We start from the raw sequence: 16773 nt of genomic DNA, 5'->3' as shown, positions 1-16773 counted from the left end.
CATGATCACACCAAACACACGGTGCTGAGGCTGGGCAGCGAGGACTCATCCAGTCTCTAGTTTATTGCAGCAGAGGATGCAGAAAGCAAGGCACAGTCAAACCGCAAAGATCTGACAGTCCAGCTAATCAGTCTTCTGCTCCAGGGCAGGGCTGTGTTCCAGAGCTGAAGAGTCTCGGCAAGGGCTCCTCCCCACAGTTCTAGCTACAGATGAACTGCCGGATGAACTGTCCCAGCTTTTCCTGGCTCTCCCGGCTGGCAAAGGCCTGGGACAGGTGGAGCATGGGGCCTGTGGGGCCAGGCATCTGCTGCAGCACCTGGGCCACAGAGAAGGGCGCTGAGTGCTCACGTGGGCGCTGGGCCCCTCCCCTGGAAAACTGACCCCTTGAGCCTTACTGCTTGAGGTCAAATGCTGCCTCTCAAACATCCTGATGCCCCAACTGGGAGCAGGATGAGCCAGTGGTCAGGGAGACAGAGAGGGGCAGGAAAACTATCCTACCTTCCCCAACTACTGTCCACATGCCTATTCCTGGGAAACCCTGGGTAAATCCCCGAGTGGGTACAGCCAGCTGCCCTCAGCAGCTCTATCAGGGTATGGGGGTGGGAGGCAGGGGGACAGGAGGATGAGGAGACTGGCCTCTCTCACCCCCAAGTCTCTGAAGGTCCAGATGGCGCTGATGGCAAGATTTGGGTCCGCACACTCTAGATGAAAGAGAAGTGGAGGCTGTAGGTGGGGACAGTCCCCCGGCACAGCTTCTCCTCTCTTTAAAGAAGGAACACCCCAAGGAGAGGACTCAAGCTGGACCCAAAGGCCTCCACCCTGCAGCCGGCACTCCGGAACTTGGGCTCTCACTGCCCACTAGGGGGCAGCAGCCACAAGCCACCCTCCCCCTGCCGCCCAGGGCCCGGGGTTGGCTGCTGGGACTCACCGAAGAGCCCTTCCTCCTGGGCTGTGGCCTGTAAGAACTGGAACAGCTGCTCCGCGTAGCCGGACTCTGTGAGGGAGAGAGACTGAGACCTGGGCCCCCGCGGGCAGAGCTCACCCCACACCGTGTTCGGCCTCTCCTTGGGATGGCCACGCTGTGCAGGGCTCACCAGTATCTGGGAGCTGTCCCCGGTGGAGGAAGGCGGCAGCCTGTGCAAAAGCCTTGAGCACTGGGCTGAGCAGGCGGCAGAGGAAGAGAAAGAAGTCGGGGCAGCGCGACTGCTGGCTGAGCTGGAAGGGGACAGGCCAGGCTGAGGGCGGCTCCCACTGCCTCCCCACGGCCCCCTCCCCAGTGGCTTCTCCCAACGCACCCTGAAGTACCGGCCCTCAGCCTCCTCGAAGTCGTCACTGTCACTGTCGGTGAAGTCCCCACTCAGCTTCCACAGCAGTTTTGCACTCAGACGCTGCCTCCCTGTGTCACAGGCTGGCTGGGAGCCAGGGGTCTGAGGGCCGGGAGAGCCACGGGACCCTGTCAGGCTGGCCAAGGTCCGGTCCTGGCCCCCCCAACGGGGTACATGGCCATCCAGACGCAGACCTGGGGGGCCTAGGAGGATGCTCCAGGCCACGAGAGACGGTGGCAGCTGCTGAGAGGACATGAGCACCTACCCTCAGGGCCACAGCCCCTGTGGACAAGAGGTGTGGAGGGCAGGGGGTATGCAGAAGCCCGTCAATACACGTACGCACAGGTCCAGTGCAGGTGCGGTGACAGACCCCAAGGTGGAGTGTGGTGGCGGCAGGACCCAGGCATCTATTCATCTGGGGCCGGAGCTGCCCTCCCCCACCCCAGGGGGGCGGGGGGAGGAGGAGCCGGGCCCAGGCAGGGGCTTCTGTCCACAGCCCCCTTCCTACCTCCTCAGCCACGAGGAGCCCACACTGGATGAGACGGTCCAGCACCTCCTGACAGTAGCAGTAGGAAGACTGGCAGGGCTGAGGGGCGACAGAGGCCCTGTGTGACCTCAGGCCAGCTGGGCAGGGCGGCCCAGAGACGCAGCCCGGCTAGACCTGCCGCCACAGGGCTCGGGCAGGCAGGGCCCTCCGTCCGGGGGGGGAGGCGCAGGACCCAGTGGGCTGCGGGGGGGGCCTCACCTGCAGCAGCAGCAGGTCCTGTGGCAACAAGTGCAGCAGCAGCAGGATCTGGCAGTACAGCTCCTTCTGGCTCAGCAGCTCGATGCCCTGCAGCTCCCAGGGGCCCTCGGGCGGCACCCTGCCGGCCAGCAGCCCTCGCACAGCACAGGCTGGGGGAGGAGGAGGCAGACATGAGGAGGCGCGCTATGCCCCTCACCCCTGCGCGTTCCAGCCACCGCAAGCCCTGGGGACTCACCACCCACAGCCTCGCTCAGGAAGGTGGGCAGCAGCTCGGCGCTCAGGCGTGCCAGGGACGTGAGGCCTGGGCCGGGGCGCGGAACCACCAGCAAGTCCCCCTGCTGGATGCGCAGCAGGGCCACGTGTGGCCGCAGCAGGCTCAGCGTGTGCCGCAGCAGGCACCGCAGCTGCCCCGAGAAGCCCACGTCAAAGCCACGCAGCAGCGTCTCCTCTGTCAGCCAGGAGAACTCCCCCAGGAGCTGCGACAGGAACACGCCCTGGGTGGGCAGAGGCGGACTTAGCCAAGGGCCGGGGCTCCTCCCCACAGCCCTCAGCACCCCGGGCCCTACCTTCTGGTGCTTGAACAGCAGCAGCGTCGCCATGATGGCCGTGCTCATCACCGCGGAGCTCGCCACGCTGGCTGGAGCCAGGGGTCAGGGATGCTGGTCAGGGGCCGAGGCCCAGCAGCTCTGTCCCCCCGTCACTGGGCAAGTCTTCCCAGCCAAGAACACCTCCCTGCCAGCAGCCACACACACACTCCCACACCACTCCACCCTGGGAAGGGCACGGCAGGCCTGGGCCTCGCGTACCACCCTCCCTGGTGGAGAATTGACATTTATCAAATATATGCCGCAACCCAAGCTGGAGGCTCAGAGACCCTCCCTGCCTCCTGTAGGCCTGTGCTGTGCTTAGTCGCTCAGTCATGTCTGACTCTTTGCGGCCCCATGGACAGTAACCCGCCAGGCTCCTCTGCCCATGGGGATTCTCCAGGCAAGAATACTGGAGTGGGTTGCCATTTCCTTTTCTAGGGAATCTTCTCAACCCAGGGATCTAACCCAGGTCTCCTGTATTGCAGGAAGATTCTTTACCATCTAAGCCACCAGGAAAGCCCTTACTACCCACCAGCCCACAGTCTCTGCCACAGCATAGACACTTGAGAAGATGGTGACAATGCTATTAAGGGCCCCCTCTGTTCCAGGTACCTGTTAAGTCCCTGACATATGTCATTCGGTTCAGCCAGTGTCACCTCAAAGTGTGCCCTCACTTAGTGGCTCCACCACGTCCCTCTGGCTGCCCCCTCCTCGGGGGCAAGGGCAGGGTCAGGTGCCAGTCTTCATGTGCCCCAACGGGCCCACGGGAGGGGGCAGGTGCAGAAACCCACCCGGAACAGAGGGCCCTGACCCACTGGCCAGCTGGGAGGACATGGTGCTCAGGAGCCTCCCCCGAGGCCAGACCGAGGCCCCTCACCATTCAGGACGTGCCAGCTCAGCCTCCTGACCAGCAGCTGGTCCTCCTGCCTGAGGGCCAGAAGGGGCCCTGTCACAGGCGTCCATTCCTGCTCCTTCTCAGTGTCGGGGACAACGGTGCTAGGAGAGAGACACAGATCACAGGTGAGGGGACCAAGTGTCAAGACAACCGCGGGGGCGCCCAGAGCCTTCTGAATATAAAGGTGAGGGCGTTTCCATCCCTGCAAGGGGGGCTCGTGTACCCTCAGTCCTTTCCAGGCCCGTGTGCCATAACCCACACCCAGCTTACAGGCGGGGCAGGGGCACCTGGATGGTCTGAGAGGACAAAGATTAGCTGGTGAGGGAAGGCTGGGGCTGGTGACATGTCTGTGGTCAGGACAGGAGGGGGTGCCAGCTCACGAGCCGGGGTCTTAGAGCTGCCTCCCTTGCCCAAGACCCTCATATTCCTCTGCCCTTACCAATGGCCCAGCACTATGGGCTGCAGCAGCTGCTCCAGGGTCTGCCTACTGCCCCAGCAGCTTCTGGCGTTGATGGTGTATTCCTGCCCAGGACAAGGCTCTTAGGTGGTCTGCCCTGGCCCACCTGGAAGCCTACATACAGCCCATCTGAAGTGAGCCAGGCCGTCCTTGCAGTAGCCTGAAGGCCAGGCTGCTAGAAGCCCTAGGACAGACCACAGGTACTCCCAGCCTTGCCCAACAGGGCCCACACCTGCAGGGAGAAGGGCTGGGCCAGATGCACACGGACACAGACTCGGCGGCTGCAGCCCCAGCGTCTTAGGCTCCGTAGAACAGCCAGAAGGCCTGTCCACAGCCCCAGGGGGGCCAAGGCCTGCAGGAAGGAGGGAGGCACTGAGGGAGCCGGCGGGCCTGGTGCAGGCCTTCCGTTCCACTTCATCTCAGGTTCCAACTGGTACATGACCGTGACCTCTCCAGGCTCATTTTCTTGTCTATGAAACAGGAAAAATCCTTCCCCAGCAAGGTCTTTTGAGAATGAAATGAGAGGATGACTGTTACAGCCTCGGCGGGTGCCACAGGATAATAACCACAGGGGTGAGGTTCCTTTGCACTCCCCCGTTAAGCCCAGCCCCGAGGGGCCTCAGTCACAGGACACAACACTGTGCCTCCTCTCTGGAGATGGTATCCACTTGGGGACCCAGGGCAGGAAGGTCTTACGTGGCATGCATCATGGGGTGCCTCTGGAACCAAGTCGTAGGTGACAGCCACTGGCACAAGCAGAGCGTCTGGGACGATGCCTGCCTGGACCGCCTGCACCACCAGGCCCAGCCAGGACAGGCCCAGGGCTGATAGCCGAGGCCCCCGAACCCCAGGGGGCTCCTCCAGGAAGATAAGCAGGGGCTGCCTGCTGGCCAGCAGCTGCTCCACAGTCTGGAAGTGGGTGGAGGGAGTCAGGTGTCAAAACCAGAACAGCCAAGGCCCCTGTTCCCTGGCCTGGCCCCATAAACCACCACTGGGGGCGCAGCACTCACCGCGTGGACCACAGCCCTTGCAAGAACCCCCTCAGGGCTGTCCAGGGAGAGGTTGGCCTCTGGGGGCAGAAAAAGCCCACCGAGTTTCTTCAGCAGAGCTCTGTGGGGCACAGGGCAGAGGAGGGAAGGTGCTCAGGAGATGGGACCAAGCATGAGGCAAGTGAGAGCCGTGGCCGACTCAGGGCCAGCCTGGGTCCTGCCTCAACACCCTGAGGCCAGGCATGGCCCTAGAGCCCACAGCTGACCCACCCTCTGAGCCCCACAGGCTGGGCTGCACAATGCTGAGAGCAGAGGGGCCAGGAAGAGACCCTCTGGGGAGCTGTTAGCAACACCACCTTCCCTGCCCCCACACCTCTATCCCAGTCTGGGGACCTTGCCACTGTACATCTAAGGGCACAAGCCTTTTACCTGAGGATGGGGGAACAGGTGCGGGGGTCCCAAGCCACACGGAGCACGCCCACGCCCTGGGAGAGCAGCACAAAGGGAAGCAGGATGCCATCCAGGACTGACTTGTGGGTAGAGAGGAAGACGAGCGGCGAGCCCTGCTCCAGGAGAGCCAGATGGAAGTGCCAAGCCATACCCCCACCCTGAAGATGCAGGCAGCTGAAACCCAGCGCCTCCAGACCCAGGGAAGTCCCAGAGGGAGGGAGGGTTCAGCTGAGCAGGCTTTCTCTGAGCACATTTCCCAAAAGCGGAGGAGCTCTGTCAACAACTTTTAAGGTAATCCATTGACGTAATGGTTGTTAAGACATGATGAAAAGCCGTTAGAGGAAGCCTCTAGGGAGCAGGACCGTGAGACACGAAGACAAGGTCGTCAAAGAGCAGTGCATTTTTCCCACCCAGCAGACGGGGCTGGTCCCGGCTCAGGGCTTGGCCTAGCCTCTGTTCCTGTCCCCGTGAGGGCGGGCCTTACCGCCTGGGCGGCCTTGTGGACCATCTTCATCTGGCCCCTGTAAAGCTGCACGTTCAGGAAGAGGCAGTTCAGGAACCGCAGCAGTGCCCAGCTGAACAGCCTGGAGAGCAGTGCCCAGTCTGAGGAATGGGCCCCCCAGAGGGCCGCCCAGAACTCCTCTAAAGCAGGCACTACTACTGTCCTCATTTTACAGAAGAGGAAAGTGAGGTTCAGAGTGGTTGTAGACGCTGCTGGGCAGGAGAGAAAGCTAAGAGGTGGGGGTGCTGGGACTGGAAGGCGGGCCTGACGGCAGGGCCCACACCTGCAAGGTGCTGATCCTTCCCTTGGAAGACGTCATGGGCCAGCTGCCTCAGAGCACGCCTGCGCCCCCGTGTGTCCCAAGAGATCAGAGAACCAAGACTCCCTCTAGGCATAACCAGCCTTGTCTTTGCAAACTGCTGGGGAAAGTGAACTAAAAGGGAGGGGTTAGTGATATAAGAAGGAAAGGGGACAATGAAGGGGCAAAATCTCTGGGGAGGGGATGTCCAGAAGCCTGATAAGAGGACTGGCTTTAGACGCAGACAGAAGCATAGACGCAGGCAGCATGGAGATATGGAGGACACGTGGCACGTCCTCATCAGACGGCTTCTGTTTCTCCGTGAAGCGTGAGCAGCACACAATGAGTCAGTCAGAGAAGCAGCAGTCTAGAGCAGAGCCTTGGAGAGCACTGTGTGCGCCTCTGAGAATCACACTTACAAAGGAAATAGGTCTACCCACTATGTGTCTCTCCAGCAACATTCGGCTGCTTAGATGCAGAGAAGGCAGGTAGCTGGGTTCAAACACAACTGGGTTGTGCCCAATGACTCCCTCCTAAGGACACTTTTGTCACCAGGAGCCCTGGAATCTAAGCTAGGCCTGGAGGGCAGGAAAGGTGGGCTGATGGCTGGTTTAAGGTGCTCGGGTCAAGGGACTGGAAGTCTTGACAAAGCCAAAAATGGTACATGGAAGACTGGTCATAGGTCACCAACAATCTCTACTTCCTGTTCCTGTTCACTTGACCTTTCAGCACTGTCAAGACAGCTGAGCCTCACATGTGCTGTACTCTTTCCCTCAGTGACTCACTCCTCCCTGGAGGAGTATCATCTATGTCCTAAAGATCTGCAAATACACATTCCTGGTCTCAACCTGTTTTTTTGAGCTCCAGACTCATATATTAATATATAAGCAGCTGCCTCAGTGTCTCCACAGTGTGTCAGGTATCAGAAAACTTTTATGTCCAAAACACCTTTTGTGGGTCAAACTCACTCCTCCCCAGGCCTGTCTCCTCCCTTCCAACCACATTACCAGGTGCTCATCCAGACACCCAGCTCACCTGCAACTGCCCCCTTTCCCTCCGCTGGTCCCATTCCTACCCTCCTATACATCAGCGAGTCCTGTTAATTTCACTTTGGTTTCTCAATCCATTTTCCCAAGTTCTACTGCCATCCCCATCCCCCATCATCTCACCTGGACTAACCAACCAGCCTCCCCAGAGGACCTGTTCTCTATCCTTGACCTCAATTAATCTTGTTGTCATTCTCTGTCTAAAACCTTTCCATTGGTTTTCATTGCACTTAGAAATCAAATCCAAACTTCTTGTATACCGTTCTGCATATCTGCCCCCTTCTACTTCTCGATTTTGTTTCTAGCAACTCACTCCCTCACTTGCCAGCTTCCAACCACATCAGCTTCTTGAGCAAACCTGGCCTTTCCTGCAGCCACAGTTCACGCTGTTCCCTCTGGCATAACTGTTCCCTGACATCCTCACTTCCCCAAGGCTGGCTCGATTCCCTCTTCTGTCCCGGGCTTACAGGTCTCTTCCCCGCCTTCAGGTATTCTCAATCCTAGCCCTTGTTCTGTCCTTCTTGCAAACATGTGCACATCTCCACTTCCCCAGAAGCTTGCTCTGCATCTAAGAGGAGCTCCAACCTGTGCAGGACACATGTGGGAGGAAGCAGGTGTGACAGTGGCAGGTATGTGTGAGTGAGTGGGCAGGCCTACAAGATGGGAGACCACCCATCTCCTCTCTCCACAGGAGCCTGACCTGGGGGAAGGTGGAAGGATAGAGGAGGCACTGAAGTCCAGGTCACAACCAGGGGTTCCTCAGATGATCCCCCTAAGCCCCCACCCTCTCAGGACAGATACAACAGCAGGCCAGCAGTGGTGAGAACCTGGACTGGAATCTGGGAGCTGGCTCAGATCAAAGCCCCTCCCCCTTACCCAACTGGTCCCCTGAAGGAGCCAGCTGTTTTCAAAAGTCTTAGTGTCCAGATCAGGGTTCCCTCAGGCTGTCTGGTAAATATACCACCCAGCTCCCCCAGGAGGGGAGTCTAGTCTTTCCCCAAGTCCAGTCAATGCTCTCTCCCCAAGGGCAGAGGCCCCAGCCCAGGGCGCCCTTCAGCAGAGTTACCTGAGCAGGAAGGGGCTGGGCGGGGCCTGGATGTGGCCCAAGATGCGCTGTACCTCTTTCTTCACGTGGCTGGGCACCGGGCCTTCCCCAGCCCCTCCTGGAACCCTCCCTGAGATGACGTTCTGCACCCTGTGGTGGGGGGTAGGGGTGGTGGTTGCGGTGTGAGGCTGAAGCAGGCCTAAGGTCACTCCTCTCAGCCCCATAGTCCCCAGGGCACAGCCTCCAGTCTTCACCCTCCATCTTTAAAAAAGGGTCCCTGACCACGCTAACACTCTAGAAACCAGTCCTTTCAACCAGTCCCGCCTAGAGCCTTTGTCATCCCTTTAAGGATCCCAGAAGTACCAAGCAGATCCCAGTCCCTGCCTCCTCACCCAGTGCTTTCCATGATCTTCTGTGAGGCATCCTGGCAGGGTGGTATGTGCTGCTCCAGTGACCACAAGAAATAGCAGAGCCTCCGAACCAGCCAGCCCCGAAACCTGGGCACAGACCCCAGAGCATGGGGTAGATGTCTCAGAGAGCCCCCGAACTAGGGCCCACTGAGGGTATTCCATCAGGAAGGGATCACATCCTAGTCCCGTGGACTGGAAACACCTGAGCTTGGCTTATCATGGAGCAGGAATAGGAAGCACCTGCCCACCTGTGGCCCATTTCCTATCCCCTCTCCCCAGGAAAGAGGGTACAGGTTCAGGGCTTGAAAGCTCCCAAAAGGAGATGCAGGAAAACTCCAAGCCTGCCTGTCCCCACCCGTGGGTTTGGAGCAGAGGGTACGGTCCATTCTTGTCCCATCGAAAGAAGAAAATGATACCACAAAGCAGGGCCCCAGCAGCCCTGTACCCAAGGGCCCTGCCCACCACCCCACCCCACCCCCAGCTCTGACTACCTGGTGTTGTCCTCCTTCACCAGGATCACATTGCAGAAGCCGAGGTCCATTATGCTTCTGTGGAAGAGGGACTCCTGCCGGAAAGGGGCAGAGAGCAAGTCCTTGGGGGGCCTTTAAAGTGAAGTCGCTCAGTTGTGTCCAACTCTTTGCGACCCCGTGGACTGTAGCCACCAGGCTCCTCCGTCCATGGGCTTCTCCAGGCAAGAATACTGGAGTGGGTTGCCATTTCCTTCTTTGGGGCACCTTTGCAAACCGGTAAAGGAAAGCTCCTGCTCTGTCTTCTGCAGTCTTTCCCTGATGGACTATACAGTCTACTGAGAGATGGATTATAGCACTGCAGTTCCCAAAAGATGTCTGACCTCAGATCCTGAAGTTCAGTTAGGAGACAGGGCTCCATGGTCAAAAGGAAAGGGCTGCATCCTCTACAGAATCACCCTCTTGGAGAGTAGCATATCATTTCTGAGAAGTTCTCTCACCAACAGCAGGGAACATGTAGCCTGGATCTCCACAAGAACACTGAGTCCCATCAGCACCAGCACACAGCATGGACGTACAGAGACCCCCCACAAGCATGTGCAAAGTACTCGCTGACTCTGAGTGGACAGTGTCTCTAGGCCCTCCGCTCTGAGTACAGGCATGCTCAGACCCCAGCCCTCTGGCATCTCAGATCCCGCTGTACCTCCCCACCCAACTCTCCCAGGCCTGGGAGCCAGAAGCCAGGAGCCAGGCCCAAACCAACAACCAACAAACACTAGTGCACCCATTCCCCTGAAAGACAACGGGCGCGGGGAAGGGCTGGGCTTGGAAGAATAAAGGAAGCTGCTTCGCAGGGCTGAGGCAGCTGTGGCTCCCAGAACCAAGCTTCCCAAGATAGGGCCCGGCCTGACCGTCACTTACCCAGCTCTTAGGGGTACAGGTCTGGCAGCAGCGACCCACAAAGGGGCGGTACTTCCCCAAGAATGGGGTGACAGCCTCCAGCTTCATCCCAAAGCCTGAGGACCACAGGCTGGTCTGGAAAAGGGTCACAGGGAGAGATGAGAGGGCTCAAAGTCCTTGACAGAGGGAGGTGGGCTCCAGGAGTGAGGGGCACAGGACGGGAGGCAGGAGGGCAGAGAGTGTTCTGGGAATGGGAGCACTACCTCCCGACCATCCTGGCTGCTTCTCTGCTGAGTCTGGAGTCTGGCTTCTGCCATGGTGTTCATGGGGGTCTACAGCATCTGGGAACCAGCCACCTCTGCACCCCTCCTCTCTCTCCAGAAGAACCTGACCTGGAAAGAGGAAACAGGATGGAGGAGGTACTGGAATCTGGGCCATAACCAGAGGCTACTGGAGTGACCCCCACGCCCCCACCCCAGAACAGACAAACAACACGCAAGCCAACAGTCGTTTGATCCAGGGCTGGAATCTGGGGGCTGGCTCAGATCAAAGCCTTTCCCCTCAATACCCAACTGATCCCACCAAGCAGCCAGCTACCCTCAAAAGATCTCACAGTGTCCAGATCAGGGCTCCCTCAGGCTAGCACTAAGAAGATGGGTTGTCTCATCATCGATATCCCCTCTGCCATCTCACAGCACAGATGGGGCTGTACTAGAGACTCTGACACTTTCTGTGCACCAGGAAGGAGGCATGAGACTGCCAAATAGGAACAGAACCACTGTCCCAAGGCCACCAGGGCCTGCTCAGCTGCTCTTCCCCTCAGCACCAGAAGACAGCCCCTTTCCTTTCAATCATTACAAGAATGAGGGCTGACGGTACTGGATGGGTGACTGTTCTCTGGGTCAAAACTCAAAAGAAATGCCACACAGACCTGTCACCAAGGAATGGTCCTCTGGTTGGGGATACGACACTTTTCCACAACTGGTGTCCTCTTACATAGCACTCTCTACAGAAGACCCCACTTCGTATTGCCTCAGCCTCCTCCACAATATTCTACCGCAATATAACATCTATCTTCCATAAGACAGCACCAAACCCCTCCTAGTCCAGAAACTGGGCCCTAAAAACCCTTCTCCCCTGATCTCTCTCCATGTCCCTGATGGACAGGCTGATCCAATTATTGCTATCATCTCTACCCTCACTACACAGTTCCTACTCCTACCTGGGAATGCCTTCTTCCTTCCCATCACCTCCCCAAATTCTAAGTCCATGGCTCTAAGTCTGTGATGCTTCTGCATCACCTTCTAGGTTTTTCCTCCCTTCCTTGGTTCCCCCAGCCCAAGCCTGCCAGGCAAGAAGCCTCCTCCAGAGTTAGCCCACATCATCTAAGTATCCTGAGGGCAAGAGCTACAAAGCACTCAACCTTGTATGCCCAGCCTTCTACCCTGCCCAGAGGAGGGACCCAGGAGATGCTAGTTAACTGACTGTAACTTCCTCTCCCAGAATTCCTCTGCACCTCTCCTCTTCTCCTCAGTTAGCAGTTTAGAACCTGAGATCAAGCGGTACCAGAATCACAATTCCCCAGTGAACAGCTCTGGTAGACTCATCCAAAACGTACCTCCTCCTTTGAAAATGTTCTCCCAGCCCAATTCACTGACACTTGGCACAGGAAGTCCCCAAGACCAGGCTCCAGTCTGGAGTCCTGCCTGCTTGGCAAGGAGGGTGTCTGCTCCCCAGATTCAGAACACCCCCACTCTCCAACCTAACCCCACTAGATCTGGGCTAATGCTACAGGGACAGAGTAAGGGTGAGAGGAAGGGAAAGATATGTTAAGACAAGGCAAGGGGTAACTCCCAGTCACCAACCAAGTCAGCTACTCAGCTCACACAATCCAGGGCTCGACTTCTCTGTCAGTCTGCAACTCCTGCCTGGACGCCCCTCCCCACAGGACACCGACAGCAGAGGTGGCAAATTGGCCACCAGAGGGCCAAATGCAGTTCACAGATGTACTTTCTTTGGCCCTGCAATCTTCTACAACTTGATGGATTAACCTCAACATTTAAAACTAGAGAGCTTGTCAATCACAAATCAATTAAAAATAAATATTTTCAAAAAGCTAAAGAGCTTGTTACTTTAAAACAACAGCAAAACAGAAAGAAAGAAAAAAAAACATGTCTCCAGCGGCTGTTGTTAAAAAAAACACAAACCAGCGACCTGCCGTCTCTGGTACGCACGCCACAGGACCTCGGCTGACCAGAGCCCAACGCCACTGTCCCCATGCCCCTTCGCCTGGCCGCACACACCGTCCCGTCCACCGCCACCTCAGTCACACCTGATGCCCGGCCCCTGTGCGCATCTGAGTTCGCGTCCCTGATCAAGAGATCGCATCCAAACCCGTTCCCCTGTCTGGTATGCCTGTTCCCTACAAAGAACCACAGGCTGAACATGACCTCTTCACCCTGCAGCCCGCACCTGGAGCTGGAGGACAGGGGACTTAACTCAGCCCCTCACAGACCCACAGCGAGCGTCCCCGAGCTGCCCTAAGCCGGAAAGAAGGCCTCCTGCCACACTGGCTCTGCGTCCAGGGTGACGAGAAGCCGAGGACCACACTTACCTAGGCTCCCTGAGGGACTGCCCTTCAGGCCAAGGACCCCATAGTGGGCCTAACAAGGCCGGGCCTCCGTCCAACCCTCACCAATCCCCAGAAAGGCCCTCCGGGTTGGCGCCCAAGGCAGTAAGGCCCCTGAGCGGCCCTGAGCCTGGCCCGACCCAGCCCAGCCCGGGAGCAGCCCCCTCAGATCCTACCTCACACCCGGCGCCAACTCCCGCCAAAGCAGCAGCCGGAAGTGCACGCAGACAGCCTCTGCGCACAGCCTGAAAGGCATCTCTGAGAGCCTATTGGAAAACGTGCAGGGCCCGAAGCCCCGCCCCTGGCGCCCTGCCCTAACGCACGCTGCGTGGCCTCGCGGCCCTGAGTGTGAGTGGGCGGGGCTGCCTGTGTGGGTCGGGGTGTGTGGTCGTCTGGCTGTGGAGTGTTAGTCTGGTCATGTGCTGCTCACTTTCCCAGGCGGAACCCGCAGGTGCATGAGATGTCCATGAGACCTAGGGTACTTGAAGAATGGGGATGCGTGAGCTGCCAGGTTCTAATGAAAGAGGTTCCCAGGGTTCGTGAGTGCGTGGTGAGTCGTGTGCGACTCTTTGAAAGCCCATGGACTGAGGGTCCTCTGTCCGTGGGATTATCCCAGCAAGAATACTGGAGCGGATTGTCTTTTCCTACTCTAAGGGATCTTCCCAACCCAGGGATCGTACCCGCGTTTCCTGCCGCTCCAGCATTGACAGGCAGGTTATTACTGAGCCGCCTGGGAAGCCTTTCCCAGAGTTCACATGCTGCCAGATTGACGTGAAGGCTCTAGAAAAATCCCAAATTAGAGACACTTAGAAAAGAAATCCCCAGAAGCCAGTTTTGGATCATGAAAAACAAGTCAGGCCTACTCGGTGTCCTTTCCTTTGTTGGTTAGAATGCTAGACCACAATTAGGAATATACCGCAGTCACCAGGTGCCTGAGTTTCAGCTAGCCCTGTGACTGGTGTGGTTATTGGTGTGGTTGTTTGGTAAATATCCGACTCCTGTCTCCACTCTAACATCCCTTTGTTCTGGGAACACCATCTGTCTATGCAGTTGAGTTTTGCAGCTGTCAGTAGGCCCCCACCATTCCTTCTTAGCGAGATTTAATGCTCAGAAGTAGCCCAAAACAGATACTTCACATCCAAAAGTTGCTTGGATTATGATGGTAGAGACCAGGTCTGTCTTCTTGCAGAGTTTCTCGGCTCAGTCAAGTTGATTCTTTGGAAGAAGTGTTTTTTGTTCATGTTGTTTGCTGCAATTTGGACATTTTAAAAGAAGCATACTTCTCAGGCCTGGATTTTAGCTGGGATACCGGGAATTCTGTGTCCTCATCAAGCAGTGCACAGAAAACGTGGAACTCCCGTGCCGTGAGACCTGTGGGCCAGCTGCTGTGCAGACTGACTGGCTGACTGGGACCTTGGGAGACATAGAGAGGCTCCTTGGGTCTTGGCCCCACCCAACCTGAACTGGACTTCGGGAGCCCCACCCAGGCTCAGGCCAGACAGCATCACCCAGAACATCCTGTTGCATGTAACTGAGTCTCTGGACCCAGAGGGATGAAGACCCTCCCTGTGGTTGGGGGCCAGTGTACCCTGAATTAGATGGGCTTTCCTGTTGCACGTCATCCGGAAAAGAGGACTTAGGCTGGCATTCGCCTGGGCAGAAGGGCTCTCGCCCCTCTCTGTAGGGATCACCAGGTGTGTCATCTCAGACTTGGCTAGCAATGGAGGGAGTGGTGCTAAGAAACATTCCAGGCCCACTCTTCATCTCCCCTTGGAGATTTCCTCCCTAGCATTTGTTTATGAAAGTACTGAGTGCCTGCTCATTGCTGGGTGAGAACAAAGTCAAGGTGAAGACACCCCCTCAAGTAGTCAGCTCATGCTCTTGGGAGGGGTGGTTCAGTATATGACTGTGTCCATTCTCCCTAAGTTAATTTCTAACTCCACTATAATCGCAATGAAAATTCCGGCTGTGTAAACTTGCTTTGAAATCTGTGAGGAGAGATTAAAGGTCTCTAGATGTCTAAGTAAAACAGGGGTGGGCAGGAAACTGCCTTACACAGATATTCAGACATGTGACAGTGACATCATTTTAAAAACAAACGAAAAACCAATATGGTGTCAGTGAAAGAATGGACAACTCACTGGAACACCATGGAGAACTCAGAGTTGGATCCCTGGTTATAGGGGAGCTTTGTATGTGATAAGAGGTGCACCACAAGCCAGTGGAGAAAGAGTTGTTCTTATTGGGAAAATTCTGAGTCACTTTATAGAGAAAAATGATGTTATCCCGTACAAGATGGTGGATTAAAGAATCAATGTGAACAGACAAATTATAGCATTGATAGAAAATACAAGAAAGGGACATCTTTGAGACCCAGAGGGAAGAAAGGATTTCTTAGACAAAATTTCAAAGCACAATCAATAAAGAAAAATAAAGGGAGGAATTTATTATGTCACAATTAAAAATATCTGTTCCAAATGATATGTTACAAAATCAGAAAATATACGTGCAAAGTCTAAAACAACAACAAATCCTTTGTCCACTTATTTTTCCTGTTAATTTGCAGGAGGCTCAATATTCAAGGAACTCCTGCAAATTAACAAGAAAAATAAATGGACAAAGGATTTGTTGTTGTTTTAGTCTCTAAGTGGAGTTGTACTCTTTTTGACCCCCTGGACTGTATAGCCCACGGGGCTCCTCTGTCCATGGGATTTTCCAGGCAAGAATACCGGAGTGGGTTGCCATACCCTTCTCCAGAGGATCTTCCTGACCTACGGATCAATCCTGGGCCTCCTGCATTGCAGGCAGATTCTTTATCATCTGAGCCATGAGAGAAGGTTCTTCCTTGATGGCCCAGTGGTTAAGGATTTGCCTACTAATGCAGGGGACATGGGTTTGATCCCTGATCCAGGAACTAAGATCCCATATGCCAAGGAGCAGCTAAGCCCATGCGCCACAGCTCACAAGCCCAAGTACCACAACTACTGAATCCCACACACCCCAGAGTCTGTGCTCCGCACCAAGAGAAGCCACCGCAATGAGAAGCCTGTGCACCGCAACAAAAAGCAGCCCCCGCTCACCACAGCTTGAGAAAGCCTGCACGCAGCAACAAAGACCCAGGGCAACCATAAATTAATTAATTAAATTTAAAAAATAGTACCTCTGTATAAAAAAAGATCCTGCAGGCCTCAACTAAGAGCTGACACAGCCAAATAAATAAGCATTTTAAGAAACATATATCTCGCACCATACCTATGTGGTAGGCAGAATTCTAAGATGAGCCCCAGTGCCCAAGCCCTTTTATGAGCCTCTTCCCTTGAGCGTGGTCAGGGCCCATAACTTGCTTCTAACTAATAGAATATAACAAAGAAGGTGAGGGACTGTCAACCCCTGATTGGGTTACTCTGGAAGAAAAAGGTGAAGGGAATTTGCTGATCTAATTAAAGTCCCTAATCAGTTGATTTTCAGTTCATCAACAGGGAGATTATCCTAGGTGGATAGAACCTTTGGTGAACTATCCTAGGTGGATAGAACCTGGTGAGCTATCCTAGGTGGATAGAAAACCTGGTGAGCTCTTTTAAGAGGGAAATAAAGGTCAAAGACTCTCTCTCCTGCTGACCTTGAAGAAGCAAGTTTCCTTGATTTCTGTGACCACAAGCTGATGATTTCTGCTCACTACCTGAGGCAGCCTGGAAGCAGGTCTTTCTCTAGTTAAGCCTCTGATGAGAATGCAGCTTGGCTCTTATCTTGATTGCAGCTCAAGCAGAAGACCCAGAAAAGTCATGCCCAGGCTTCTGGCCCACAGAAAATGCAAGATTAAAAATGTATGTTATTTTAAGCCACTAAGTTTGTGGTAACATGTTACATGGTAGCAGAGAACTGATGCGATCTATTACACCAGGTCAAACACAGCTGGATAAAGTCGACTGGTGGTGTTGGGTGGGCATGTGGGGATGTTCATCAGAGTAGAAGAAAGAAGCTACTGTGGAAGTGTTTTAGTTAATAGCACATCTCCCCTGTGCTGTGCT

At 55.7% G+C, this 16773-nt stretch overlaps 1 protein-coding gene across 2 annotated transcripts; it reads right to left on the bottom strand.

Annotated features, from left to right (window-relative positions):
- Positions 1 to 17: 17 nt before the first annotated feature.
- Positions 18 to 12970, bottom strand: GPAT2 (glycerol-3-phosphate acyltransferase 2, mitochondrial). 2 transcript variants are annotated; one of them, XM_043918727.1, is made up of 22 exons: positions 12922 to 12970; positions 10380 to 10508; positions 10138 to 10251; positions 9241 to 9314; positions 8732 to 8836; positions 8361 to 8489; positions 5933 to 6032; positions 5428 to 5561; positions 5020 to 5119; positions 4706 to 4918; positions 4242 to 4361; positions 3992 to 4074; positions 3535 to 3653; positions 2637 to 2707; positions 2306 to 2564; positions 2071 to 2219; positions 1834 to 1911; positions 1296 to 1427; positions 1095 to 1215; positions 929 to 994; positions 646 to 701; positions 18 to 316 (listed from the first exon to the last, which is right to left on the bottom strand). In XM_043918727.1, the coding sequence occupies exons 2-22, from the start codon at positions 10440 to 10442 to the stop codon at positions 200 to 202; spliced, it is 2403 nt and encodes an 800-aa protein (XP_043774662.1). In that variant the 5' UTR covers positions 10443 to 10508; positions 12922 to 12970; the 3' UTR covers positions 18 to 199. The 2 variants fall into 2 exon arrangements, with proteins under 2 accessions (XP_043774662.1, XP_043774661.1); XM_043918726.1 differs by lacking the exon at positions 12922 to 12970 and adding an exon at positions 12731 to 12883.
- Positions 12971 to 16773: the final 3803 nt, after the last annotated feature.

This window comes from Cervus elaphus, chromosome 11, assembly GCF_910594005.1.
Source record: "Cervus elaphus chromosome 11, mCerEla1.1, whole genome shotgun sequence".
In the NCBI taxonomy this organism is placed as follows: domain Eukaryota; kingdom Metazoa; phylum Chordata; class Mammalia; order Artiodactyla; family Cervidae; genus Cervus; species Cervus elaphus.
Note: the sequence above shows the minus strand (reverse complement) of the source record. Positions and strands in the feature narration are given on the sequence as shown.

Bases quoted from the DNA above. Each gene is read 5' to 3' on its own strand.
- GPAT2 (XM_043918727.1), bottom strand. From the start codon at position 10,442: ATGAACACCATGGCAGAAGCCAGACTCCAGACTCAGCAGAGAAGCAGC. The intron at 2,565-2,636 runs GTAGGGCCCGGG...CTGCCCACCCAG, and splicing joins TGCTGTTCAAGCACCAGAAG to GGCGTGTTCCTGTCGCAGCT. The intron at 702-928 runs GTGAGTCCCAGC...TCTTTCATCTAG, and splicing joins CCAGGAGGAAGGGCTCTTCG to AGTGTGCGGACCCAAATCTT.